This window comes from Phaethon lepturus, unplaced genomic scaffold, assembly GCF_000687285.1.
Source record: "Phaethon lepturus isolate BGI_N335 unplaced genomic scaffold, ASM68728v1 scaffold37, whole genome shotgun sequence".
NCBI classification, from domain to species: Eukaryota; Metazoa; Chordata; class Aves; order Phaethontiformes; family Phaethontidae; genus Phaethon; species Phaethon lepturus.
The window spans coordinates 76748-103726 of record NW_010553791.1 but is presented as its reverse complement, the minus strand read 5'-3'; the positions used below and the strand labels follow the sequence as shown (position 1 = coordinate 103726).

The following is a 26979-nucleotide window of genomic DNA, read 5'->3' as shown; positions in this document are numbered from 1 at the left end:
GCTGCCCCTGTGTGAAGGTGGGCGGTGTCCCCCTGCCGCCATTCCTACGAGCCCGCCAGCTCAGCTGCTCTCCCTGCAGAGGTGGTTTTTGTTCTGCACCAGCCTCCTCTTTGCTGACTCCCATCCATACTGGACACAGACCTCGACCTCAAAGACCCACTCTCAAGGAAAGTGCTGGAACACTCCCACCAGAGTGGGTCAGGAAAAGAGGGATCAGTACCAGCCACTAGAAGAGCGTGACTGAGCTGTCTCCTGTCACATTTACCTACAGCTGGATTGAACTGGCAACCCCAGGGAACTTGCCAATATAAGCTCCAAAGAGTTCAGCCTCAAGAGTCGTCAGGAATATCCCTGTGGTCTGGCAGCTTCCTTCTTACCATCACCGGGCTGAGTCAGCCGTTCCCAGCGGGCTCCAGTTTGACCCATCCCCTACACTTAGCGGCTCTGCTTCGGCAGTGCCGCAGCTCCCCAGGGATGCAGCACGGAGACTGTCTGTGGGCACACAAGGGCTCAGATAAACCCATTGCTACTGGCACCACCTACCTTAGCCTGTTTTTCAGGGTGCTAACCTCCCGGCTCAGGCCCTCGTTAGCCTCTGTGGCATCGTCCAGCTCACGCTGAAGTTTACGTCGGGAAGCATTTGCACGTGTGGCTTCCTCTTCAGCCTCCTCCAGCTGGCGTTTGAGCTGCTTCATTCTGGCATTTGCCTTTTCCATCTAAAACACAAAACCAGGTCGTCAGGATCAAACTTGGCAGTTGCAACCCCACGATTTGGGAGGTCAGGGAGGTTAGCTGACACCCTGTCCTCCCCTATCAGCCCGACTGGAGAAGAACCATCAGCCTCACTGCAGACTCCAGTGTGGACTCTGCAGAGTTCCTGAGTCTGGGATGCCAGCGGATCATCACACCAGAGCTAACACGGGGAGCCTTTGACTGTTGGGAGCTACTCTAGTGGTTTAGGGATCAAGATGCGGGTTCCCTCAGATGTTTTCATTAAAATGCTTCTTAACAAGTCCTTTCTCCTCAAAGTATGGTTTTATTTGCCTTTTCTGAGAAACAGGCCTCAAAAGCCAAGCCTCTCCACCTACCTGCTCCTTGTACTGGTCTGCGTGTCGACGCTCATCCTCCACCTGCATGAAGACTTCTTTCAATTTCTTCTCTGTACGACGCACCAATTTATTAGCAGCCGCTCCTTCCCTAGAATAGTCAAAAGTCATCATTGGTGCCAGTCCTTGAAGGCTAGGAACGCACAGGCTGTCCTTTCCACAAGGCTCTTTTCTCTCTGTGTAACTGATATTTGAGTCCTCTTAACATACCTGCCACCATCAACAGAACTTGGTTTTAATATGCTGGAGGCTGGCTGGCATGCAGCTTTGAAATAGTAAAGTGTTAGCACTGGAGTGATATGAACACAGTATGTATGCTAAAGAGAGGGATAAGAAGGTACTTCTTCACGATTAAGATTCAACAGAGCAGCTTTAAAGTTATTGCTAACCACTAACAGTGTCCTCCCAGAGCCAAAAGCACAAAAGGAGTGGAGATGGTGGCATGACAGTCCACCTTCAGTCTTTCTGGGAGGAACTAGTCAAAGGAAAAAAAAAGAAAAGGAAAAAAAAAGAAAAGAAAAAAATAGTATTTGGAGGATCGAGATGAAAAGGACAGGCGGGAAGCACTCACTGGAGAAAAGCAGACTTCTGCAGAGCACAGAATTCACCTCAACTAACTGAAGCGGTCAGTCCTACGCTGTTCAACTTGCTTCCTCTAACCAAAGAGACCAGGTGTCTCACGGGGATGTTTCATCTTGTCTCGAGAAACTTCTGCAGCACCCTGCAGATCCTGGGACTACCAGTCCACCTATTCACCTGGCTAACTTCAGGTGAAGAGTTGATTCAACAGTTTCAGTTATGGAGCAAAGTAAGATTCTGAAACTGTCCATCCCAGTCACTTCACAGCTGTCTTGTTGAAGTGTGTCCCCTAAACAGTAGGTTTCCAGATAATAAACCCCAATGCCTGTGCTGTAGGCTCACATCTCAGCCCTACAAAAACTTTCGGCAAGGAGATTTCAGACATTCAACTGACAGCAAACATAGGCAAACAGATTTTTTTCCTTACTTGGCTTCCTGCTCAAGCTGTTCTTCTAGCTGCACAATCTTGGCTTCTAGAGTAGAAATTGTTGCCTTGAACTTTGACTTCACAGAACCCTCCAGTTCCTGCAGCTTGGCTTTCAGCTCTTTGTTCTGCCTTTCCAGCTGCTGCCGTGCATTTTCACTCTTCTGGGCAGCACTCCGCTCTCCAGCTAGCTCAGAATTAAGCGTGTCAACCTTTCACAGGAGAAGAACAGAAGGTCATTTGGTGCTATTCAAAGCCTCCACTTATCTGCACACTGAAACACAAATTGCCCCAACAGCATTGCCAACAACGGATTCACCTGCAATGTGGTCTTTCGGAACCGCTCATTGAGAAGCTCCATGTTGCTCTGCTCTTCCTCGAGCTCTTCCTCCAACTGTGCAATACGAGCTTCCAGCCGGCGCTTCTCATCCAGCAGCGCTGATCTAGAAAGGAAGTATTTGGGTCAAGACATGTTCAGATCTGATACAAAGCTACCAGCTAGTTTGCTTCTGACACTTTAGGCATTGCAAATCGTCACGAGAAGCTACTTGTGTAAGCAATTCTCTTCGTAACAACAGGGAATTTTTATCATGAAGACAGGCTGATACACAATTTACAAGCAGACTACCAAGGACAGCTGCTGGTGCCTGAAGATCTTCAGGTGCACAATTAATGCATTTGATAACTCACTTTCCGGAAGCGCTGTTTGCAATCTCATCAGCCAACTCATCCCTTTCTTGCTCAGCATGACGACGGGCTCTTTCAGATGCAGCAAACTCCTGCAAAGGTTTAGGAAAAGATTCATTACAGCATTAGGAATCTCAAAACTTCTGCAAACAATGTAGCCTTCTAATAACTTCTGGGAGATGATGTGAAGCGGGATACCCCTGAGGTCTTTTAATGGATAAGCAGAAGGAACACCTGTAGAAGCTAGCAGGGCACATCTTGGTATTTCCTCCCCTTAACTGCCTTATGACTACAATGGATTTACTTCTCCCTGTCCCTGAAGTGTTCCTTACACGAAGTTAAGGAAAAAAAAAAAAAAATCTGTGAAGATCAGTAACACTCAAGCCCGAAACAGCATGAGAAAACCATTCTGTCACATGCTTTAATAAACACATTCAGTGTAAAGATGGCACTAAGTTAAGCAATTTTTTTTTTTGAGGTTCCTGCACAGTACATAGCATGAATGCAAACGAAGTACAGAAAATAAAATCTTGAGCACAATAGTATAAACATCACTGAATCTCAAATTATAAAACAGTATTAAGTGGTAAAAACACCCAGGCATCCACTAAGGACAACTAAATGCACTGAAAGTGCAAGACTGACAAGTTTGAAGTCCGCAGAAGAACAACATGGAGAAGCTCTAATAAGTCGTAGGTTATCTGTAAAGTGTAGGGAAATCTAAGCGATCCCTTCGAACTGTGGTCTGCAGCTAATACAGGACAAAAAGAGGCAATCGCTCACACAAGACAATTCTGCTGATGCTTGACCTTGTGGCAGACCAAGGAGATAATGGGAGATGAGCGATACGTAGCAAGACTTAGAGCTCTTACATGAATCGCCAACAATGAGGGAACACATGCCCCTAAGAGAAAGCGATGAGGACCCAAGGTGGCAGAGTGATAAACCTCCACAGGCTTAAATGATGCCCTGAGGGACTGGAGATTGTTAGGTTTTTATGTATTTCCAATAATCCATTTTAGTACTGACACTGTGCACCACACCTTCCACAGACTCTTGAACCACCTTGCAAGTTTTAGTGAGGCCTCAAATCTGTTTAAGCAGTAGTAAAGCTTTCCTTTAGGAAAAGGCAGAGAAATGAAGTCCAGACTACTGGAATGATTCCTACAATGCTATGAGGAGTTCACTGATGACCTGGAGCAGGGGAAAAGAGAAAGATCTCCAGGCTCCCATTTCTCTGTTCAACTCACTAGATTGCTTTTTAATTATTCTTTTTGCCCCTCTCTGGTATTCCCCTTCCTTTAGGAAAAAACCCACAAATTTCTTGGATTTCAGTCTCACCTCTTGGAGCTGGAGTATTTCTGCTTCAAGACCTTTGAGCTTCTTTTCACTCTCTTTGGACTGTGCAAAGATCTCGTCTCTGGATGCACGGGCTTCTTCCAGCTCCCGCTGGTAGTCTTTCATTTGAGCCTGCGGTTGGAAAGCAAGGGAAGCAAAAAGCCATGCTGCATTAGGACAATCACAAGATTTATTAGTAGCTCTGAAGCATTCTGACCCTTAAGAGGTAAGACCTTCCTCCCAAAGTGGCTTCATTCCACTTAAATGCATTTTCAGTTCTTACATTCATAGTAAAACTTCATTTTCTCATCTTTCCATCACTTAATTCCTTGTCAGAAACATCACATTATAAGGCTTCACCTCATTTATCTGGTATATTTCTTGTAGGAAAAAACCTATTTAATAAAGAGCTGCTCAATTACACTTGTCATGAAACTTATGGGGTGGTAAAGACCTTAGAATGACTTTTAAAAAATTTACTTAAATTGACTAAAAAACCCAAAACTTATTACCAGTATGCAAAGTCAGAAACTATTCTCAGCTCAGAAGTAACACAATGCACCATTTTGCACACCTAGAAGCACATCCTTACACTTCCCTTGAGAAACACCATTAACTCAGACCGAGATCTTAATCTGCACAAGTTTGACTGAGATGCTAAGAGAGAGAAAGTTGGAGAAACTGTATTTAAGTTGTACCTGCATCTTTAAAATACCACCAGTCATGAGATCACGTATTTCAGGTGCTTGTATGAAAGCGTACAGAGATCAGGTATGAACTTTCTAGCTGTCCTGTCCTCTTGGAACAGAGAAGCGGGGTACCGCTTGGTACCAGTATTTCTTGCTTTAACCAAGGCTCCCTCTTCATCCAGGGCTCAGTTCCAGGATTGCCCTCATTCAGCTGAAGTAGGATTTGAGGTAGAATTGCCAAAAGCATAAAGCAGACAGGGCAGAAAGGCAATTTAATTTGTCATATGCTTTACAGAGTCTTGCCATGGCCTCATACTCCTGCAGCTTTGGGCCATGGTACTGAAAATTTTTGGCAAAACTGAACCGTACCAAATGTTGAATATTTTCCTGGGGAAGGGAAATAAATCCTTGACACAGGACTCTTTTTCCTTGCCATACTAAAAGTAATGAGCATCTTGGAGCTTTTTAAAAGCAACTCAAATTTACTCCTATTTCTCTGGAGGGTTTTTGGCTGAGAATGCCTTAAGAGGTTCAACTTGAGGAAGCAGCAGTCAGCAAAAGCTGAGCTCAGATCAATAAATTCAAAGATACAAACAACCATAATTTTAAAAAATGCAGCCTCAAAAGCAATATTCAGTAAATCCTTATGCAAAGTGTTGAAATAAAGAAAAAGATGACTATTGAATAGAAGTGTGTGGGGGACAATCTTAACTCCTCACTGACAAAAGGATGAGGAGTTTTAAGCAGGTGATAAGTTCAGGCCAGATACTCTATGACAGATGTCAGCATAGTCGAGTCCAACTCTCTTCTTGCCTTCATGCTACAGACGTATTTAATGAAAAACAACACCCTCGACAAACCGTCAGGAGAGAAAGCAGCTCAGTTGATTAGCTGTGCCTACCTGGAGCTTACGTAGCTGTTTTATTGCTTCATCTCGAGCTTTGTTTGCAGCTTCTATCTGACCTTCCAGGTCTTTCAGATCCATTTCCATTTTCTTCTTGGCTGCCACAGCAAGAGCCCTCTGTTTGCGCTCATCTTCCAGTTCTGCCTCCAGCTCTCGCACCTGTGAAATCAAGGTGTTTAACAGGCTCAGTTCCAGGAATGGAGCAAACGCAAAATCCTAACAAAGTGGTCGGTGGCTCCAAAAGGCCTTTGCAGAGCAGAATTAACATCATTCAATTGGAAAAGACTATAGAATGCAAGCTACATGGGAAGGCACTGCAGATGGCAAAAACAAATCCAGAAATCGGAAGCAGATCTCTCTGAACTGGCAAAAAGGAGAACAGAGACAATAAATAACTCGGCATCTGAAGCATTGCCGTTTCGTCTGTTCAGCTACTTAGTGACCAGCATCTTGCCCAGCACACCTATCCACGTTTAGGTACCACTCTAGGGCAGATATCACTAATTCTGATTGAATCACTAAGAGGAAAATAAGATGTAGAATCACCTCATTTTTTCAAGAAAAAAAATGAAATCATTCTCTTTGAAACAGCGGTGCTATTAGCATTTATACACCAACAGTGGGTTTTTTCTCAAAACAAAATAGAAAAGCAAAGTATCTAAGCAGCTAGACTGAGACGAACTAAACTGAACTCATACACAAATAAAACTGAGCCAGAAATATCACAGGTTACTAACATGAAAGAATATATTGAGTTTTGAATCCAGTCTCTCTCCTCATGCCAGGTCAAGAGCCCTTGTCCAGTGCAAGAAAATAGCAATTTTGCATTTCAGTGAACTTCAAAAGCCTTCCAGGCCATTGCTTATGTTTATTTCTAAGAGATCTCTATATTGGTGATTCTCAGTTTCTCAGTAATTGCAAGTTTTTGTTTTCTTGTGATAAATCTTGAAATATTAGGTGTTTTTTTCCTTAAAACTTTAGAAACATTCACTTAGAACCGTCATCTCTTACAAAATTTCATGCATGAAATTTTAAAGGCATTTCTTGAGAAGTCCAGTAACACAAAGCAGATCTGAAGAGACTCAAGTCTGGCAAATCTGGAATCTTTGCCATGAATTTCATTTAGGAAACTGTTCACTTAGTTACAGTCTTTCAGTCTATATCAGCATCCATGGATTTGTTCCCGTACACCAGATAGGATGGCCTTGAAATACACTCATGCAGCAGTAACTGAATGTACCTGCATGTCGAATACTTTGGAGACAAATACAGCTGAATTAGAGGACCATCATCAGCAGACTAACATTAACAATGGACAGTGGCGAGTCCTCAAGAAGATTATTCTATTGTTTGTAAAGATCAGTGCTTGGGATTTCTATAGGATGGGATCTTTAGGCAGAGTTTTATTCTTCTGGTAGCAAGTTATCACCGAAGTCACAGAGCTTTGGCAAAAGATCATCACATCCTTCCTGCTATGAAGTACAGTAAAAGAGACCTACTTGTTTAACCAGCATCCTCTTTTTCTCTTCATTCTGTTCATCTCTGGCTTGCAGATCTCTCTCAAACTGGGCTTTCATGGCTTGCATGTTCACCTCCAAACGAAGCTTAGCGTCTTCTGTGGCCTGCAGTTCATCTTCCAGTTCCTCAAGCTGAGTCCTCATCTCTTCAACCTGTTGCTCTAAAGTTCGCTTTGACTTCTCCAGTTCATGGACCTAAGCCACAAATATTAATCAGATCCCCTCCTTCAGATATCTCAACATCAGCAGTTACTAAGAGCGAAGTAAGACTTTACATGAACACAGTACGCTACATTTTGTGACGCTCTGGATTGGACACCAAATCAGAACAGGCAGAGCAGCATCTCCTAGACTGCATTAGAGAACCCAACAAAAATCTATGTAGATTAGACAGATGAGCTGTGCAGTGTCACAGGAAAAAAAGTAGTAATGAGACAGGCTTTTAAATCTAGTCCAGGGGCCACCAGTCACTTGGCCAGCAACTTCTGCCCTCCATGCCTTCACATGTTTTGAAGAGACCTGATGTTAATTAACACCGCCCCCTTATTCCGAGCATTAATTTCTCTAGAATTTTGGCTTATAAGTCAGCTTCAAAAAGTTTTATTTTTGTGTCAAATATACTTCTCCAGCCAGGGAGTTTTATTGTGTTATTCCCCATGCAGTATATAACAAAACAATGTGTGGAAAAGTACTTACATTTTTGCCCACGTCATCTTTAGAGCTCATTAAGTCTTCCATATCTGCACGCAACTGTTTGTTCTGTCTTTCGAATTCTTCCTTAGCTTCCAGGGCTTCTTCCAAAGCCCGAGCCAGAGACAATGCTTTGGTTTCCTTCTCCCTTGCTTCTGCTTCAGCACGATCTCTTTCCTCTGCATATCTGGCAGAAATGTTCTTTTCTTCTGCCAGCATCTGAACATAAGAAATAATTAATCCATCTCATACGTTCTATAATTGGGTCCTTCCTGCCTCAGGTGTTTTAGTCAATGAAGTGGTTAATGCTCTAAGCTTAATTGGTCTTCAGAAGCTGTCTAGTCTCTCAATCTTGATCAAAGTGCTAGTAGAAAACAGTTACAGCTTCTCTGGAATGAGAAGAGGAAAGCAAGCTACTAATCAAGATTAAATACGTTTTATATTATTTTCATCTTTCAGTCTTCACATCCTTTCTTAAGTCTATCTTAGAGGGATTACAATAATGCTCTTAAGTCAAGTTTTTGTTCCAATATAAGGTCTTTTTTGTATATAAAGAGCTTATTACTTGATCTAACAAGACTCAAAGCTGGCCTTTAGCTCACTGAAATTGTAAGTGACAAGTTGCTCTTAACAACAGCCAAGCTGCTCATGAAAGATCTGTCAGTAACTGCAGTTCTCTAGTCAGACCCTTCTTTTTACACGGCTCATTTATGCCGTAACAATATAAACAACACGCCATTTAAAAATCATAGAAAGCAGCAAGATGACAGGAAACTAGACTACCTGATCAAACTTCTTCTGCTTTTTCTCCAAGTTAGAAACAATCTGGCGCTGATGATCTAGATCTACCATCAAGTCATCCAGCTCTTGCTGCAGGCGATTCTTTGTCTTTTCCAGTTTGTCATAAGCCATTGCCTTCTCCTCTAGGCGTTGGCTTAAGGATTCCATATCCTTCAATAATTTCTTCTTATTTTCCTCCAAACCTTCAATGGTTCCCAAGTCATCATCTACTTTTTTCTTAGCATCAGCCAACTGAAATTTAATAAAAAGAAAATCACATACCTTAGTACCTCACAAGAAAGAAACAAAGGCATCAGGTCCAAAATACAAAACCAGAAATGGATGTTATTGCTAGCTGAAGTAGCATAAAAGTTGTGAGCTAGCAGGATATTAAGTAGGAGGAAGTCCTGCTCTTTGTAGTTAGTTGGACTAGTCATTACTGCAATGGAGAAAGACCACAGGAAATTTTAGTCATAAATTCAGTCTAGCATGTGTGCAAATTACAGGACATTTTTCCAAGAGGTTTGGAATACCAATTCATCTCACCTGGATGTGCAGGCCTTACAGACGTGCCATTTACAACAGCTTACCTGTGACTGCAAGGCAAGCATCTGTTTCTCCAAGTTCTTTCTGGCTTCCTCTTCCTCTTCCTGCTGCTCTTGCAGGTTGTTTTTCTCCTCTTCCAGCTGCCTAATCCTACTGCTCAGGTTGAGTTTCTGGCGGGTTTCTTCCTGAAGCAGCTCCTGTTACACAAACAGGCATATTCAAAGTTCAGTTTGGTTCATACTGTGTCAACTTTGGCTTTGGGCTATGTCCTGGTTTTGGCTGGGATAGAGTTAATTTTCTTCCTGACAGCTGGTATAGGGCTGTAGTTTGGATTTGTGATGAAAATAATGTTGATAGCAACATGCTGATGTTTTCAGTTGTTATGTAGTCAAGGACCGTCCAGCTTCTCATGCCAGCTGGCCAGTAAGCAGGTGGGGGGTGCACAGGAAGCTGGAGGGGCCACAGCCGGGACAGTTGGCCCAGGCTGGCCAGAGGGATATTCCATACCACACGACGTCATGCCCAGTATATAAACTGGGAGAGTTGGCCAAGGAGGGCTGCTGCTCAGAAACAGGCTGGGCATCAGTTGGTGGGTGGGGAGTAATTGCATTGTGCATCACTTATTTTATATACTCTTTAATCATTACTATTATTATTACCCCTTCCTTTTCCGTCCCATTTAACTGTCTTTATCCCAACTCAGGAATTTTACCTGCCCCCTCCTCCCCGCCCCAATTATCTCCCCAATCCCAGAGGGTGGGCGGCAGCGAGCGAATGGCTCTGTGGTGTTTAGCTGCCTGCCAGGTTAAACCACAGGCAGGCTAACCTGTGGTTAGGTTAAACCACAGGTTAAACCACCCTCCATTACTCCATGTGGCCTTTCAGGTTTGATTATTTTTCTCACAGCATTTTTGCATATGCTTATGAAAACATCTGTAATTTCAGTTTTCTAAAAGGCACTGATCATTCATTTTGGGCACACTTAAACCTTTATAAAGCATAATTCTGATCAGAGAATCCATGCCACATACTGTTCTATAAGTTAATGGATGATACTTTTCCATCTTTAAAGGGACAAGCACAGAAGTCACCTCCAAAATTTATTTTTCTTCTTTCAGACAAGCATATAGAGTACCTATTTTAAACCACCTGGGAAGAATATATAGCAGCAAATCCTGCAATGGCAGCACACTTCCAAGTTTTGCTGCATTGTTTAAATATAAAGGTCAGTTTAAAGATAGCTGTAATTTGGCAGTGGAAACTTTTGTCGTAACAGAAACTAATGAAAGGTGTAACCACCATACCCTCTCCTCCATCCTGCTCCTCACAGACCTCTCCAGTTGTGGTTAACATTATTCAGGTAGTCACCATCAGCATTTTTATACAGGGGGAAAAAAGGAGTATATTTAAGTGATGAATATGTGCATAAAGCTGCAATATTTAACTCAAAACCAAACACTGGCAGTTTTAAGAACTTAAGCTGCCAGTAAGAGAGGGTATTGTCCCTTGTGTCTTTTGTATAACCCGAGGGTCTTAACATTCTACTTGGAAAGGTTTTTCTGACTTAATACTTATCGCCCACATGACTAGGAAATAAAAAAGAAACTGAAAGGCTACAGTCTACCAAGTAGTGAAGCTTAGATAATGAAAAATTATCTCCACATGTAGCTGAGCAGTTATTATACATCACATTTCAGTACATTTTAATAGGAAATAGAGCTTCTACCCAAGGGACTTTCCAAACCATGCATGAAAATCTATTTTCTGTTATGCAGTTAGCATTTCAATGAGCAACAGAGCTTCAGTGCCAAGTTCAAGCTTCACTGCACACACACCTGTGTATCCTGAAGCTGAGATTCCAAACTAGCCGCATCCTTGGCAAACTTAATGCCTTTCTTCTCCGCTTCCTCCAGGAGACTTGAGACATTATCCAACTCGTTCTGCAAAGCAAGCGGTCTAAAGGTAACAGCATGCAGCTGACTCACGGCAAAGTCTACATTCCGCTGGGAGCTGGAACTGCAGAACACAACACCTCAACAAATTCCAGGTACGGCAAGGCAATAATAGATCCCAACAGAGAGAAACAACAAACTAAAAATACTGAAGTTTGGTTAGAGACTTCAAGTTGGATGTCAGTCTTGAACTTAAGTGGTGTAACATAACAAGAGTTCGGCATGCTATTTAGCAGAGCACATCATTCCAGTATCTGCATTCATACTTCAATGCTACTTTTAATTATAGGACCATATATTTTATGGGACCATTAATTCAGGGATTATCAGGGTGGCAGCTGGGTTTAAAGCATCACTGCAAGAGAAAAGCTTACTGCCAGGTGCCAACTCTTGCTATTTTAGGCTATGCTACCTTTCTATACAGTGACATACTGCTTCCTCCAAAAAGAGCTGGGCCATTCCATTTTTGAAGTACTTTAACTTGATTTACCTAAAGTACTTGGTGCTCTGGTTTAAAAGTCAGCCCTGATTGTGTTTTGCCCTTTTCCTTATTTCCCAGAAAAATGGGCCTTTATTTGCAATCCCTATCTGCCAAGCTCCCAACTTTGAAGAACAAAAGGAAACTTGTGGCCACCATCAATCAGTACATTTTTGCTCACACCTATGACTGAGTTCAGCCCAATCTACTCAATTCCATAGCCAGGCCAAAAACCTGTAGGCCAGCTGTCAGCAGCTTGACTATGCAGAGCCTCCTCCAGGATTTGGTCTCCAGAATGGGAAGCCACATACTTAAAAGGCACTGTAATTCTCACGTAGCCCAAAAAGCTCAGGATTAACGTCATGGCTGTCCAGCTGTATCCATGAGGCACATCACCACTTCAAGGTCCCTCAAGTACATGAGAGTGCATGACCGAGGCCACCTCCCATGTCAGCTACAGGCTCAGTTCCTGCAGACCTAGCTGCATCTTTGAAAGTCATTTCTCCTCGCCATTTCTGCATATGGTTAAGGCTTTTAGTTTCTTGGCTATTTTTCAGCAGTTTAGGACTTCCACACAGCCTTACCTGCAGCTTGTTTGCCTTCTCCGCCAGCTCCACCCTCAGTCTTTCACCTTCTGTGACCTTGGCAGTTAGCTCTTGTACCTGAGCATCAAGCTTCTTCCTCTTATGTTCAGACTCTGCCTTGACCTGCTGCAGTACCTTCACTTCACAGGCCAACTCCTTGTTGTCAGACTCTAGGCCTTGCTTGTTTTTTTCAAGATTTGCTTTGAACTAGGAAATACAAAAGGAAAGAAATTCAACACTTTGTTACATATAAATAAAATTTTCTGCTAAAAAATATTCAGTCCAGCAAATCAGGTTTACAAATTCAAAGATAAAACAAGTGCTCAGTCAGTCCACAAGTAGGGAGTGTTTAAAATACTGCCATGTAATATTCTGTGTATGTTAGCCAAAGACTAAGTTAATTCAAGTTATTCCACTCTCAGATATCACAGGTAACAGCGAGCACTAGAAGACAGTTCTATGAATTCAACAAGATTTGGGATGACAGTGCTGTAAAATGACTGTTTGAGTAGCACTGTAAGTAGGAAGGAATGTGCCCATTAACAGATCAGCATGGCTCATCTCACAGAAATAAAAGGAAAGATACCAGCTAAAGCTGCCCTGATTTTAGTAGGCATAGCAGCCTGGAAGTGCTTAACAAAGCACTTTTCCCCACTGCACTGACATTTGTCAAAAACCTTTTTTTAAAAAGTAATAATTGGCACAAGGGATGTTTAAGTGCCATTCTTACTATATCACCAGAACTGACATGATCTTATCACAGGACCTTTGTTTAAGATTGCAGGGTATTTTTCTGTCTTTTCATGCTTTTATTGAGACTATTTAATGAATAAGGAGAAGATGACATGCATAAGATCTTCAGGTGAATCAACTATAATTTCCACCAGCTTTAACTACTATTTTTCTCACTTAGTGTTTTAAAGTAAGCTTGTGAAGTATTCCCTACATAAAAATATTGCTACAGTATATGAACTGTCCACATATACATTTGTGATTATATTTATATAATTTCACATACTAAAGATTTGGGGGGGAGGGGCAGCATTGGAGTAATTCTACTTTTGAACAAGACACTCAAGCTACACTAGTAGGAACCATGCTATCCAGGTGTGCCTCCTCCTGCCTGCACTGGTGGTGGTCACCAAAGAACACAAGACAGCTGTGCAAATTGCCAAGATACTCCAGAGATATCTAGCACTGGAGGTCACAGTACAAGCACAAAGTTAAGAGTGCCTGGAAGAACTTTTACACTACCTGCACTCACAGTTTGGTATTTGTGAGTGTGGACGTTATAATTCCCTTATTTGGAAGCATTCTGCAGTTCACTCATGCAGAGAACTGCTTTTCACCAAATAAGCATGTGGAGTGCTGGAGAATTCCTACAGGAGTACTACATGATTTATCTCTAGGTGTGCCGTTTCCAAGTCTAATGAACACTTCCAGAGAGATGCCAAGACTGTCTAATAGTTGCAATATATTCAAACCAACATGATATACTTGATTCAATTGCAATTGTTATGCATGTGTAGAGGACAACTTAGCTCTGAAGATATCAGTGCCACAGATATCTTGTGGCAGATACCTATGCCACAGACCACAACACTTATGGTGCTTGTAAATGTATTTCTGCAAGCCATTTTCTTCTCACCCGTTTAGCCTGTTCAAGTTGTTCAGAGAGCTCTTCCAGGGCAGTAGCATGCCTCTGCCTGATTTCCTGGATCTGTGCTTCATGGTTCTTGGTTTCCTCTTCAATTGCTTTCTTCAGTTCAGCCACCTCCTGCTCACGCTTTGTCCTAAAGGAAGCATCAAAGGTTATCAAAAATCAACAATTTGGTCTTTTGTAAATTAAAGATGAATTTTAATGGTGCCTTCTTACACAGACATATGATCCTACCTCAGCTCTTGCTGTGCTGCAGTGGTATCCAAGGTATCCTCAAGCTCTGTTTTTAAAGCCTCCAACTCTTCACTTAAATCTCTTTTCTGCTTTTCTGCCTTGTTGCGTGAGGCCTTCTCAGATTCAAGATCCTCCTGGAGTTCTGCAATTTGAGCTTGCAACTCTCTTATCACTTTCAGTGCATTGTTTTTCTGAACTGCTTCTTCATCACCTCTGTTAAAACAGAGGCACAATGGTTAATGATATTTCATAGCTTCAGACCTATTATCATAACAGTCTAGTGTTACTTAAATTATGTACATAAATAATATCTTAACTTTTCCACTAGAATAAAACAGACTTTCTAAAACTTCATCGATAGAAAGCCACTACTGTTATTCTCAAGATCCTGACAAGCACAGTGCCCCAGGTACTACAGATGCACTACAAGAATGATCATGCTTTCAAGTTTACATTCAAGTATTCCAATTTTGTATATATCAGCACTGTCCCAAAAATGCATCATCTGTAGGATCTTCTCTTCCCACAAAATTACAGATCATGCGACTGCAATACTACCACACAAATCTTAATGACGTTTGTCCTACCCAATCATTGAAAGTACTCCATTAAGACGGCTCACTCAGAATTACATGCTTTTTCCCTCCTGAGGCTGAATTCTGTGAGACCAAAAAGGCTTCTAGAGCCCAAACACTATTATACCCTGGTGAAACTTCTTTTTTTGCAGCCTGGTAGAGCAAGGATGTTGATAAAACACCAAATTCCTTTTTTTTTTTTTTTTTTTTTGCCATGTCTATGCACAGCACAGGTGTCCAGAGATGCTCTAGTTCAAACATGAACTGGCTTCTGCTTTAACATTCCCAGTTCTGATATGTCTGCAGTCAGCTGAAATTCTGTCTGGGAAAGTAGGATGCTACCACACTTCTGTAGTCATAAGCCCCATCATGCTCTGACCTAGCAAGAGCAGCCTGCAGTTCTTCCTCTTTCTTGGCCAGCTGGATCTTCAGTTCTTCAATCTGGGCTTGCAGCTCAGCTATTTGGTCCTGTAGGTCTGTTGTTTCACCATCAAGTTTTCTTTTAGCTTTTTCTAATTCTTGACGGGTCTTCTCCTCCTTTTTTAAGCGCTCTAAGGAAACAAAGAATTATATTTATACACAATTTTTTCTCCTATCCTCAGAAGGTTTGGGGGCAGGGCCATGGGGTGGCAGAAAGGGTGGTAAGTTTAATTTATACTGTGGTTAATTCTTTCTCCAGTCTGTAGCTGGAAAGCTGACTGGGAAAGATGAAATAGCAAAGTAGAACTGTACGACTTAGACAGAAGGTCAAGAAAAAGTCCATGACTGGAGGAAAAAAAAAGTTTGAAATAAGGGAAACAGAAACATAACCTCATCTTGACAGAACCCACTCCTTATTTTCTAATAGAAGAGAGTTTGAGCTTCTAGGCCAGATGATCACAGACATCGAGATTCAAAAATGAACATCAACTACGGACTGGAAAAAATGATGACTTGCATAGTTTCGGAAGGGCTAGCCTAGAGTCCAAAGAGGTCCCCTGGAAAATAGTACAACTTAAAGAAAACTTGGATAAGGAGTTTTTGCAAGTATCTGTGCCACTAACTCCCATCCCATTGATATTTAGCAAGACTTTGCATCCCTGATAGCTTCCAGTGACTGACTTGTTTAGACAAGATACTCCTGCCCTAAGGTACTTCTTTGTGAAAACCATCCAGCTCTCAGTGCCATAGTAATAAAACACATTTAGTTGATCTGCCTGTTGTCTGATTAAGACAGTTACTGGCTGCATTGTTTACAGTTAGGTAATGACCAGGTATGTAATATATTTAAGTTACAGGAAGGTTTTGCTAAACCACTGGTGCTTAGCATGGCATTAGCACAATTCTGAATGCATTAGCATAAAATGTAAGTTATTAGACTTGTTCAATGTTTTCTGGGTCCTCAGTGCAGAGACTTCTCTCACACCCTCCCTAAATCTGCTATTGGATCAGGACATCATCTCCTACATGGAAAGGGAGCCACACTGAAGAATCATCTCTTAGAGACACCCAGGGTTATTTGTGATCCTCCAGACAATCCTGGAGTAACTCTGGTTTTCTCTAAACAGTTCCTCGTTAGAAAAAATAGCCCTTTTCCCTCTGTCTTTACATTATATTTCTGGTGAACGACCGCTTGAACAGTGTCATAAGGCCCAATTGTGAAGTTGAGAAAGTTCATAGTAAACTGAATTTTTTTTTTCCTCTCCCCAAATTTCAGTGCCTAGCAGTTCCACGACCCTAGCAGAGAGACCTTAACGGCTTCCTGAATCATCTCCAAGAGTAAATATCATTTTACTGTGCTTTACTAGCCAAGAAATTGCATGCCTTACATTTAAGCTCTAATTTCCATTTCTAAGGTCATCAGTCTTGGAATGGTACCATAACGAAAAACATCTGTCAAGTATCTTCAGAAACACTAGTCCTGATTTAAGTACACAATTATTACTATCAAGCATTATCTTCCGGTGAGTAAAGCTTACTTATGCCCATCTTACTTATGCCCATCTCTGAAAATTATTTTTAAGGAAAAGGTACATCAATCACCTCCTATCCTTATTAGTTCAATACTTTCCTATACAGATAAGAATAATCTTTGGCATTCTTCCATAAGCCCATCAGTTTTAAAATATGTAGCAAGACGGGCCATAATGCAGTAAGTGAAAAAACTATTTCCAAATTAGGGCATAGAAAGCAACTTTGCCTTATATTTTGCAACTTTGACTTGGCAGTTTATTAATGTTGCACAACAGCTGTTTACAGCCATAAGTAATTCAAAAAAAGATAAAATCAAGAAAGGTTACATATAGGGCTAGTTTTGCCCGTGACAACACAGGCAAAACAGTCAGGAATAAATGGCAAAGAAATGGAACCATTTTAGGTAAACAAAGCATTAAGAAAAGCAAAACAATTTGGATTTGCTTATTAAAAAAATATTAGAAGCCTGTTATTATCTAAATATTCTAATATTATCTAAATATTAGAATACCTACTAACATTCTTCCAGAAATAAGTTTTTCTAATGTGTTACTATAGAGAAGTGTAGCAACTTCCCAAGAGACAGATGTTTTACCTTGTTACTAAGGGATGCATGCAGCAACACGAATTTCTGAGTGCATCTATAAATGAAATGGAGTCTCAAAAATGAAAAACTAGCAAGTTAAACACAGAAAGACTGAGCAGCCAGATGCAACAAGTCTTGCAAGCAAAACAAATTTTTTTCAATATTTGGATTAAGATAACAGCTATTAAGGTATCTGCATATGCGGTTACACTTTGCAGACTGGACCAGATACTGTACACATTGTAGTACGAGATCCACTCCTTTCTAGCATTATGTCCAAACTGTTAATAGGCAAATGTAGTAAAAACAAACCTTCCAAATCAGTGATCATCATTTCCTGCTTGTTCTTGAGTTTGGCCAAGTTTTTGGCCTTTTCTTCTTCTTCAGCCAGCTGAGAAGTACATTCAGCAATTCGATCCTCCATCAGCTTCTTTTCCTAGTTAGGAGCAAGGGGAGAAAGAATAACTTCTAAAATACAAATTGAGGAGTCTCAAAGCAGCACAAATAACTGAATATATAAAATCCATATAGAGGTCTCATACAGCATATTAACACAGATTTTACCTCAAGTGACAGACCCATCAATGTTAACAATCAATTGGAATAGTATAGAAATATGAATATTTGTTTGCCAAGAAAGTGAGACTTGGAATTTAACGCATGGGAGCCCTGGTTTTAGGACAGCATTTGCTGTACACTTTCAGAAATCCAAGCCACACATCATCTAAGCCCAACAACACCTGTATAGTTTGCAAAGAACAACAGTAGCTATGATAAACACTGTTTCCAGCTCTTAGATTTGTGAAACTCGTGACACCAGCAAGAATCTATGGCAAATACCTCCCTTTTAAAGGTCAGTTCAAAAGAAGCTCTCAGTATCTCACCTTCAACCTGTTGAACCCCACAAGTCTTCAGATGCAAAGTCTATAGATAATGTAACAGCAGTCTCAAGTGTTTTGAGAGCTGTCACTTGGTACTACTATTACTTGTGTACAGAATCTCCACCGCGCACCCTGGTCTCACCTTCAAAAATTTAGAATTTTGGTCCTCCAACAGCAGGATCTCTTCCTCCATCTTCTTGATCTTGGCTTCAGCTGTCACTTTTTCAAGCTGCAACTTCTGTCGAGCCCCCTCCTCCTCATCAAGCTGTTCCTCCAGGTCCTGAGAAGAAAGGCAATTGCATCTGTTCATTTTCCAGGTTACCCATGCGGGTTTTTTTCCTTTGCTTAGTGTTTTTTGTTTTGTTTTTTTAAACTTGGTATAAAAGTGTATTATTTTGAAAAGTCACCTGCCCTAACTAACACTAAAAATGCATTCACTTCTTGTTAGGTTCATTTATAGTATCAATGATCTGGTAATGAAATTAAGGGCCATGTGATACACATGGAATTTTTTATACTCTTATTTCAGCTTCGGCTGAAATATGCTGTCTAGGAAACATCCACTGACTTCAGAGTCTTTCACATTCCTAATTCTGAACATTAAAAAAAGAAATCTGCATAATGACAACCAAATCAAACCAGGCTTTATGTCAAAGACTTTCTAGCATACTGCATCTGAATAGGGCATCTGGTCTAAGAGCAGCAGTGTCTGGGAAGAGACGCCACAGGAAACAGATCTCTGACTTCAGTATGAATCTAGATCTCAATATTACACCTGAAATTATTAGATACTGGCAAAAATAGCTACATTATTAATTTTCGAGTTGTATCTATTGTGCTTCTATTCATTCATGGTTTTAAATAAGATTCTCAGCCACACATTAATGGACACTTATTAAAAGGCAGCAAGAGCTGTGAGATGTCGGGTTTATTTTCCCTCCAAGTACCTTGAATATTTGGAAAGACAGATAAGTTCTCAGGTATCCCGTTTTCAAGGTCCCCGTGTATTCAAAAGGAAGTATCTAAATCGTCTGATTTTCACCAAAAAAAAAAAGTAACTTGGACGAGATGAAGTTGTCCCAGTTTCATAAAAGTCAAAGGAATAATGATAGTTACTGGATTTCAGTCAAAAAAGAACATTTCCCTCATAAGTGACATCATCCCATCAGTCTTTGTTTCTATAAGAAAGCAGGTAAGCCCCATGCAGTCATGCCCGGTTCCTGCCCACTCCGAAGCGCTTGCTACCTTTAATACCCTATCTGTATACGCTATGGCTACCAACCGGGCATTTTTTGGGTTTTCTTTTTCTTTCCTCACCCTCATATGCCTGGAGGCCACAAGAAGCTAAACACACTTCAGGAAGAAAAGAGAAAAAAAAATTCAAATTTATTTTATTCCACACATGGTGATAAGGAGCTAAATTCCTCTGTGCCATAGAGATGCTGAGGGAGCTTTCCCATCCTTAACTGTCCTGTTTGTTTGCTTTTCCATTTCCAGTCACCAAGAGGCATACCTGAATATGGCCCTGCATTTTCTTTTTCTCATTCTGCAGTATTTGGTTTCTTTCTTCTTCCTCCTCAACCCTGGACTCCAAATCATGGAGAATTTCTTCCAACTCTTGTTTTTTGGCAGCCAAGCGAGCCCTCATCTCCTCAGCTTCTGCAAAGAGCTCTGTCTCAGCCTGTAGCTGCTCTGCAAGAATGTTCTTCTCTTCTAGAAGCTGCAAATATACACAAAAGGTAATAGAGCAGCAAAAACAACATTTCAAAGTCTCTCATAAGAGATTACACATATGACAACTACAAAGTTACTTGAAGGCCAAGTGCTGCTCCAGTTGACTCCCTGGTCAACATCCAGAACCAAAGACTTTTAGCAGAGGGCTTTATCCAGCAGTGCAGGAGACACCGGCTTTCGTAATAGGGCTACAGCAATATTCACTCACTTGTCTCCCCAGTTTAAGGAACAGATTCTGCCTACCCCACCTGCCCTGTTCTACCAGCAGCAAACAGATGAGGGAAGTGCCTGTTTCCTGGACTGTTCCTCACACTCATCCCTGCATAGTGGCAGAGCAAACACGGTTAGCTGGGCTGAAGCTGGCACCCGGAGTCACTGGAACAGAACTAGAACACATTACTTCTTGCTGTGTAAAGGCAAGAATAGAATAGTTCTAGTTGGAACGGACCTTCCAAATCATGTAGTCCAACTGCCTGACCGCTTCAGGGCTGACCAAAAGCTAAAGCATATTATATTAAGGGCATTGTCCAAATGCCTCAAACACTGAGAGGCACGGGACATTTATCATCTCCCTAGGAGGCCTGTTGCAGTGTTTGATCACCCTCTTGGTAAAGAAACATTTCCTAATATCTAGTCTGATTCTCCCCTGACACAGCTTTCAACTACTCCACGTGTCCTGTCAATGGACACGTGGAACACCTCCCTCTCCACTTCCACTCCTCCAGAAACACTGAGAGCGCAATGAGGTCGCCCCTCAGTCTCTTCTCCAGACTAAGACAAATCCACTGTCCTTAGACACTCATAGGCCATGCCTTCAAGCCCTTTCATCATTCATCAAATTGATGCTTTGCCATTCTACATATCCATCTCACTTCTATCATGTCTTAAACTACCACAGTGATACATACACATCTATTTTTACTGACACTCCTTCAACTGTTGTTTTTTTTTTTAATTTATAATGTTACTTATCAGCATAAATTCATTTTCAGCTTTGTCCAATAATTGCCATAATTGTTTCCCCATGTCTTAGACAGCAGATGCACATCACAGAAGTATCCTACCCCGAAAACACATCTGAAAAGGAAAATGACACTGCAGCTGAAGTTCTCCTGTAAACTAGGAAAGGCCCTAGAAAAGTTTAGCTTAGTTAACACGACATTTCTGCATTCCTGGAGGACTGCTCATGTTGTAACTTCCTATTTCAGTTTTTAGCTGAGCGTGAAAGGAGTTAGCCCACCTGCTTCACAGTGATTTTTGCTCCCAAGCATCTAACATGGCTCCCTCACACAGTATATAGTGCAATACATGTTCTCCATATCAAAAGCTCATCTCAGGCACAGACCTGTTGATGTTTCCTTTCCATTTCCTCAAGTTCTGCCTCCACTTTTGTCTGTTTTTCTTTCACCTTCATTAGCTCCTCATCCTTGGCTTGAAGTTCTTCTTCTTGACGAGTGACCTGAAGAAGAGGCTTCACCTGCAAAGATTTGAAGTGAACAAGTAAGAACCTGCACCTACCTATTTACAAAAGTCAAAATGACAGAATATAACAAACCTTCGTGAAGACTCTCCACCACTGCCAATGCCTAAGCTTTAAATATGCAGCACAATTCCTCTGCAGGATTTTCAGTGCACTCAGTTGCTGTTGTTTCTTTGCAAAGGCCCTGAAGACAGAAAGAGCAAAACATTTCATGTTAAATACAGCTGAACATCTGTCTGTGTTTTTAATTTTTAGGTTACCCAACCCCAGAACACTTGCAGACCATAAATAGGCTTTTTTTAAGTTTCAGTGACTACACTGATTTATGAGTACTCATTCTTTATATGAAAAGGCAGCAAGAGCTGGATTCACTATTTTCAAAACGATAATTATAAACGTTATTTGTTCTTACTCTTAACAGATGTTTTTCTTAAAAAGATAAAATCAGGATGGATTAGAGGCTGAACTGTTGTTTAACTTCAAAAGAGCAGCTTTCCAGACTATCTCTAAGAACTTCCAGTGGAGCAGAAAGAGAGATTTTTTGCAGCCACTAGCTGTACCGTGAACAGTTGCATGTGTCACAAAGGGAAGATAAAGGATAGAAGATCTTGCTATGGAATGAAGGTACAAATTATTATTATGAGGTGAACATTCACCTATTTACCCTGGATACGACTACAGTTTATCAGGCAACATGCTGAATCTCTCCTGAAATGGAAGTTTTAACGCATAGCTCCCTATTAAAGAGACTTAAGATGACCATGAGAAAAAAAATCAAACCACAAGAGCACACATACTTCCTAGCCAGATATCCTCTGCAGACTGCTTGGAAGAAGATGATAATGTCTGTGATCTTCAGATCTCGTTCTTCTTCTAAGTGTGCCAAGACACCAGCTCGGAAAAAGATCTTGCTCTGTCCAATTCTGTATAAGTTGGGGTCCAGCTCTAATGCTCTGATCTAAATGGACAGGAAGCATGTTTTTACATCAAAGGAAAGGACAATTTTTGTTTCAACTTTTCAATGTTTTAACAATATGTAGGTATAAACACTTACCATACGCTCACATGCTTGCTTACCATCCATAAAACCTTTTGGAATTGCGTTGGGAGTAAGGATCTCATACCTTTAAATCAAATGAAGAAACACCTTTACATTTAACAATAAGCTACATTATTATAAGCCCATAAAGCTACAGTCACCAAGTGCATGGCTAAGGAATTTCTCCAGAAAGTTTTTCCAGGAGCCCGTTTTAGATTGGTTTCCCCTTCCCTAGTGTCCTTAGCATAAACTTGTAGTATTTAACTGCTTCAAGTTCAAGCCACTGTAAGACCTCACAAATGGCTTTGGACTTTCTTTTGGGGGGGTGGGGCGGAGTGTGTACAATTATTTAACAAGGAATTTTATCTCATAAAAGCTCAAAAGACTGTTCCTGCTGTTACCTCTGTCTAAATTCCTGGAACACTATCCTGTTTGGAAATCCTTGTCGACAAATCCTTATTCCTTCCAAAACACCATTGCAACGAAGCTGATCTAGAACTAGATGTGGATCCAATTTTCCAGCCTGGACAAACAAAACAAGCATGAGTCTTTTAATTTGTATTCATGAATAAACTGTAGTTTAAGTAGTTACTTAGTAGTTAACTTCAAGCTACTCTCTAGAAAGTCAACTATCTACATAAGGGGATGTGTGGGGAATACTGAGAAGATATTTGACCAGTGTGAAAACTTTGTGAAACCTGGCTTCTGATTTCAAAAGGAAGACACAGACAGCATGCAGAACTTAAAATGCATGTAAAGATTTTAATAAAGAGGAAGAATTAAATGAGTGGTCTGTAGTACATACCCTCTTTTCATGATTTGGAATGATGCAACGAACAAAATTGGGATTAGTGTTTCGGAGCGTTGCCATCAGCTTGGTGAGAGATTCTTTATACAGTTGGCCAACAGTACGAAACATGCCCTTCTTGGTTTTGTATGCAGAGCCAAAAGCTGTCTCTGTTATTCCAGTGACCTGATCCAAACCCACAATACGATCCACTGGGAAGGACAAGAGAAAACAATTAAGTGGACTTTAATATTTGTCAGGTATAAAGATAGGCAGAAAGAGGAGCATAAAGTGCAGCAGCAGAAGCTTTGTGGAACAAATGACAGAAGATGCCATCAGTAGGCAAGGCAGTCAGCATGTACTAAGGAGGCTGTGCAGAAGCAGTGGAACCAAAAGCCACAAACTTATACAGCAGAATAGAGTAGCTTTAGTAGATACACACTAAAACATCCAGCTCTTTACTTGCAGTTCTACATGACCAGTAAAGCCCTTTTTTTTTATTTTAAGTTAACTTTTAAGAGACAGAAGGTTGCCTGGAAACTGGCAGTTATTTGAATTCTTACAATGCACAATATTTCTGGGTTGAACATTTGGAATTGGACATCTGTGCAAATTTGCTTGAAATGAAGAGTCACTTATAGTAATTATATAGATTAAATCTGAGTTTCAATGAATATTCAGAAGTGTTTTGCAAGCATATCTATTTACAGAAGAGTTGGAAATAGTGTTATTTCAGTGACGAGGCAGGGGGAACTATCTGTCAGACTTCTGCTAGTCTGCTATTTTGAAGAATTCTTCCAAGTTTTATATACAACTACAAAGACCTCCCTAGTCAAAACACAAGTTTCAAAACAGGAAAACTGCACACCAAAGCACTTCAAAGCTGCCATAAAGCATCAGAATATAGGTATTTCTTTGATTTTTGAACATTTTGGGTAAGGATCTCTATGGTTTCTTCTTCAGAAGCACAAATTAGAAACCTGACTGCCATCATTAAAACCTTTAGGCCAAAAACATGAACATGATTCCATGTGCATATCAGCAATTATTTAAACAACTCATTAAAAGAAAAAAAAACCCCACACAGGTGGCTTAACACCTTAATGGTTACAGTTGGCACTTCTTAGTACTGAGCAAATACACAACATATATTGGTCCTCCATGAAATCCAAGCTGACCAACCAAAAACATGCTACTATATGTAGGCTACAATTTGAAAATAATTTAATTCAAACCAAAGTAGAGGGAATTATGCTTTGCTACCAGGATTAGTTTTGTATGTGAGAAGTAAGTGACAGTATTTTATTTCATACTCATAATCAACTGGTTTCCAAAGGTCTATAAAAAAAAAGGAAAATTAAAAGCAGAAAAATACAGGGCAACAAGTTTGAATAATCACTTGTAAGTCTTGCATGTGGTATAGACCAGAGCCCAGATCCTCCACAGAGTTTTGAACACAAGAATCTAGGCAGCTATTAAAGTTAAAAGAATAAGTAGGTGGCAAGTTGTTCATAAGATCATAATCACAAATAGTTACTTTGAAGTAGAATTCAGTTCTAAACCAGAAATGGGATAGAGATTAACGGGAATCAGTCTTACAGAGGACGAACATAAAAGCTTGTAAATATTAAAAACACGCACCCACCAGACCACTAACGACTGGGCACCATTCAGCTTTTGTTTGGCTACGTACTTTTTAAAATTTCGTTAATATGTCTGTTAATTGCACATCTTTTGTTTTGCTCCCCTCTGTCCTCCAATTATAATATGATTACATATATTTCAATGAGGATTATTAAAGTTAAATGTAAGCCTTCCTTATAGGTTAAAAGCAGTCATTGAACAGCTTGACTGAACAATCATCCATTGGCTAAAGCCTCTGAACCCTCTAGTAATTACTACAGCAACACCACTACTTCCTCAAGTATGTGATGTATCATGAGTAATGGAAGATAAACCCAAGTAAAGATCAAAAGTCTGAAGGCACAACTTTCACATACACATACTTCTAAACTTAGGGAGAGGAACACAAAATGGACGAGGAAGAGGTTGGATAAAATATCTAAAGCATCTTCAAAAAAGACATTCCAAATAAGTGAATTCGTTCATTTCTCAATACCTCAAAAAGCGTGTGCAGCTTCTACAAAGGGAAATATTAAAATTAAGAGGCTTTTAACTAAAAGAATAATTCCAACAAGTCTGGAAGAAGTTTATTTCACTTACTACACCCACAACAACTGTGGCACTCATTTTGATACTTCAATACATTGTTCAGCTCTCCTCCCAAAAAATACATCCACGTTCTAAAACGTTCCAGAGTTTTGTCGATGTTGGACTGCAGAAAGAAGCCTGATAGTGTTACAAAGCTTATGCATTCTCTCAAATGCTTCGAGCTACCAGAATTATCACTTAAGAAGCAATTCTGCATCTCAACATGGAACTAGGAAGCAACAAACCTTTTTATCTGCAATGCTTAAATGCAATGCATAAAATATAGATGCTATATGTATGCAGCAGCAACTGAATAGGTATGCACTCAGAGACCGTTTGCCTTGTGGAGGTATACCTAAGTTTGGCATGAAATGAAAAGTTCATGCAAGCCTACGAGCAAAAATGGTTTTCCTGCAGATACAACAGCCCTGCCTTTAGTAGGCCTACTGTTTTTATATCCATTCACCTGGTGGATCATGAAGACCAGTAATATTGTCATAGAAACAGGCTCTCTGAATATTCTGAATCTCTAAGGCAGAGAAACAGCAAAAACAGAAAGACAGAAGAGCAGATACACAAGACACTTCAGTTAGTATACAGAACAGGTTTATCAATTGCAAACAGACTTATCTGTGCTATAAAAGCAATTAGGCTGCAACATATTCCATGCACATTTCAATTATCTGTGGAAGCAGGTTTTGCTTATTCGGACCAGAACGCTTTTGCTTCTGTGTGTGTACTCAAAAGGAAAGGAGCAGATCCCCAGTCAAAAAGTTCTTTATATATTCATTAAAACTGCTCTCTGTAGCTGAACCAAGTATTCCTCAGAATACGAGGGAAACGCAGTATCAACCTACAGCATTATCTATATCACAAGATTAATTTCCTCCTGAAATAAGAAACTACAAGATTTATATACTGTGGCATGTAAGTGTGTTCTAATTAATACACTGTGATGTTAAAAACTAGAACAGGAAAGATCTTGTAAGTATTTATTTGGCTATTTCTGCTTCTTGGGGTATTTTGGTAAATGTGTTGATAAATACTTCGAAGCTGATGTGCAGGTAGACTAGCTAAACAGCAGTGTACAGTTAAAACAGGAAAACTGCATTTGATTTTAATATGCAATATCTAAGCACTAATATGGCTGTTAATGAATTTTATTTTAGGAGATACAGATTTCCAGGATATGACCCACCACTGCACACGAAACAACTGTTCTGGCGCTCACATAAGACAACACTTTATTAACAGCAAGTACCACTATAGCTCTTTACGTTCAGGACTTAACTGCAGCAGTTCAAACTAAGAGTTTTAGACAAGATTCTACAGGTGAAATTTGACCCAGGGTAACAAGTACCAAGCGAATATCAGTTCAAATAATGAACATGAGAAGCAGCTACTCAGAAATGGTACATGTGCAAGGGACCATAGGTGCAACCCAGCTTCCTTTTTGTACTTTTCACGCTAAACAATAGAGAAAATACTGTAGATATTTACAATGTAGAGGTGGAGGGTAAGGAGGGAACAGACACACAACAGAATAACTCATCCAGCAAGGTTTA

General features: G+C 40.5%; 1 protein-coding gene across 4 annotated transcripts in view; it reads right to left on the bottom strand.

Moving 5' to 3' along the window:
* The window catches only part of MYH10 (myosin, heavy chain 10, non-muscle), a 102339-nt gene that overhangs the window by 840 nt on the left and 74520 nt on the right, over positions 1-26979 (bottom strand). For 3 of the 4 annotated variants that reach the window (XM_010291615.1, XM_010291614.1, XM_010291616.1), the window contains 25 exons: positions 23222-23415; positions 22818-22939; positions 22432-22501; positions 22175-22335; positions 21453-21561; positions 21243-21374; positions 19677-19883; positions 18306-18443; positions 17595-17718; positions 15123-15294; positions 14169-14381; positions 13923-14067; positions 12275-12481; positions 11096-11200; positions 9305-9457; positions 8718-8966; positions 7941-8153; positions 7227-7439; positions 5725-5886; positions 4138-4266; positions 2800-2888; positions 2429-2552; positions 2113-2321; positions 1089-1197; positions 544-716 (listed from right to left, as the gene is read on the bottom strand). In XM_010291615.1, coding sequence (XP_010289917.1) covers positions 544-716; positions 1089-1197; positions 2113-2321; positions 2429-2552; positions 2800-2888; positions 4138-4266; positions 5725-5886; positions 7227-7439; positions 7941-8153; positions 8718-8966; positions 9305-9457; positions 11096-11200; positions 12275-12481; positions 13923-14067; positions 14169-14381; positions 15123-15294; positions 17595-17718; positions 18306-18443; positions 19677-19883; positions 21243-21374; positions 21453-21561; positions 22175-22335; positions 22432-22501; positions 22818-22939; positions 23222-23415 — 3922 coding nt within the window. Of the gene's footprint in view, positions 1-543; positions 717-1088; positions 1198-2112; positions 2322-2428; positions 2553-2799; positions 2889-4137; positions 4267-5724; positions 5887-7226; positions 7440-7940; positions 8154-8717; positions 8967-9304; positions 9458-11095; positions 11201-12274; positions 12482-13922; positions 14068-14168; positions 14382-15122; positions 15295-17594; positions 17719-18305; positions 18444-19676; positions 19884-21242; positions 21375-21452; positions 21562-22174; positions 22336-22431; positions 22502-22817; positions 22940-23221; positions 23416-25880; positions 25944-26979 lie in introns of all 4 variants that reach the window. The other variant, XM_010291613.1, reaches the window with a different exon arrangement.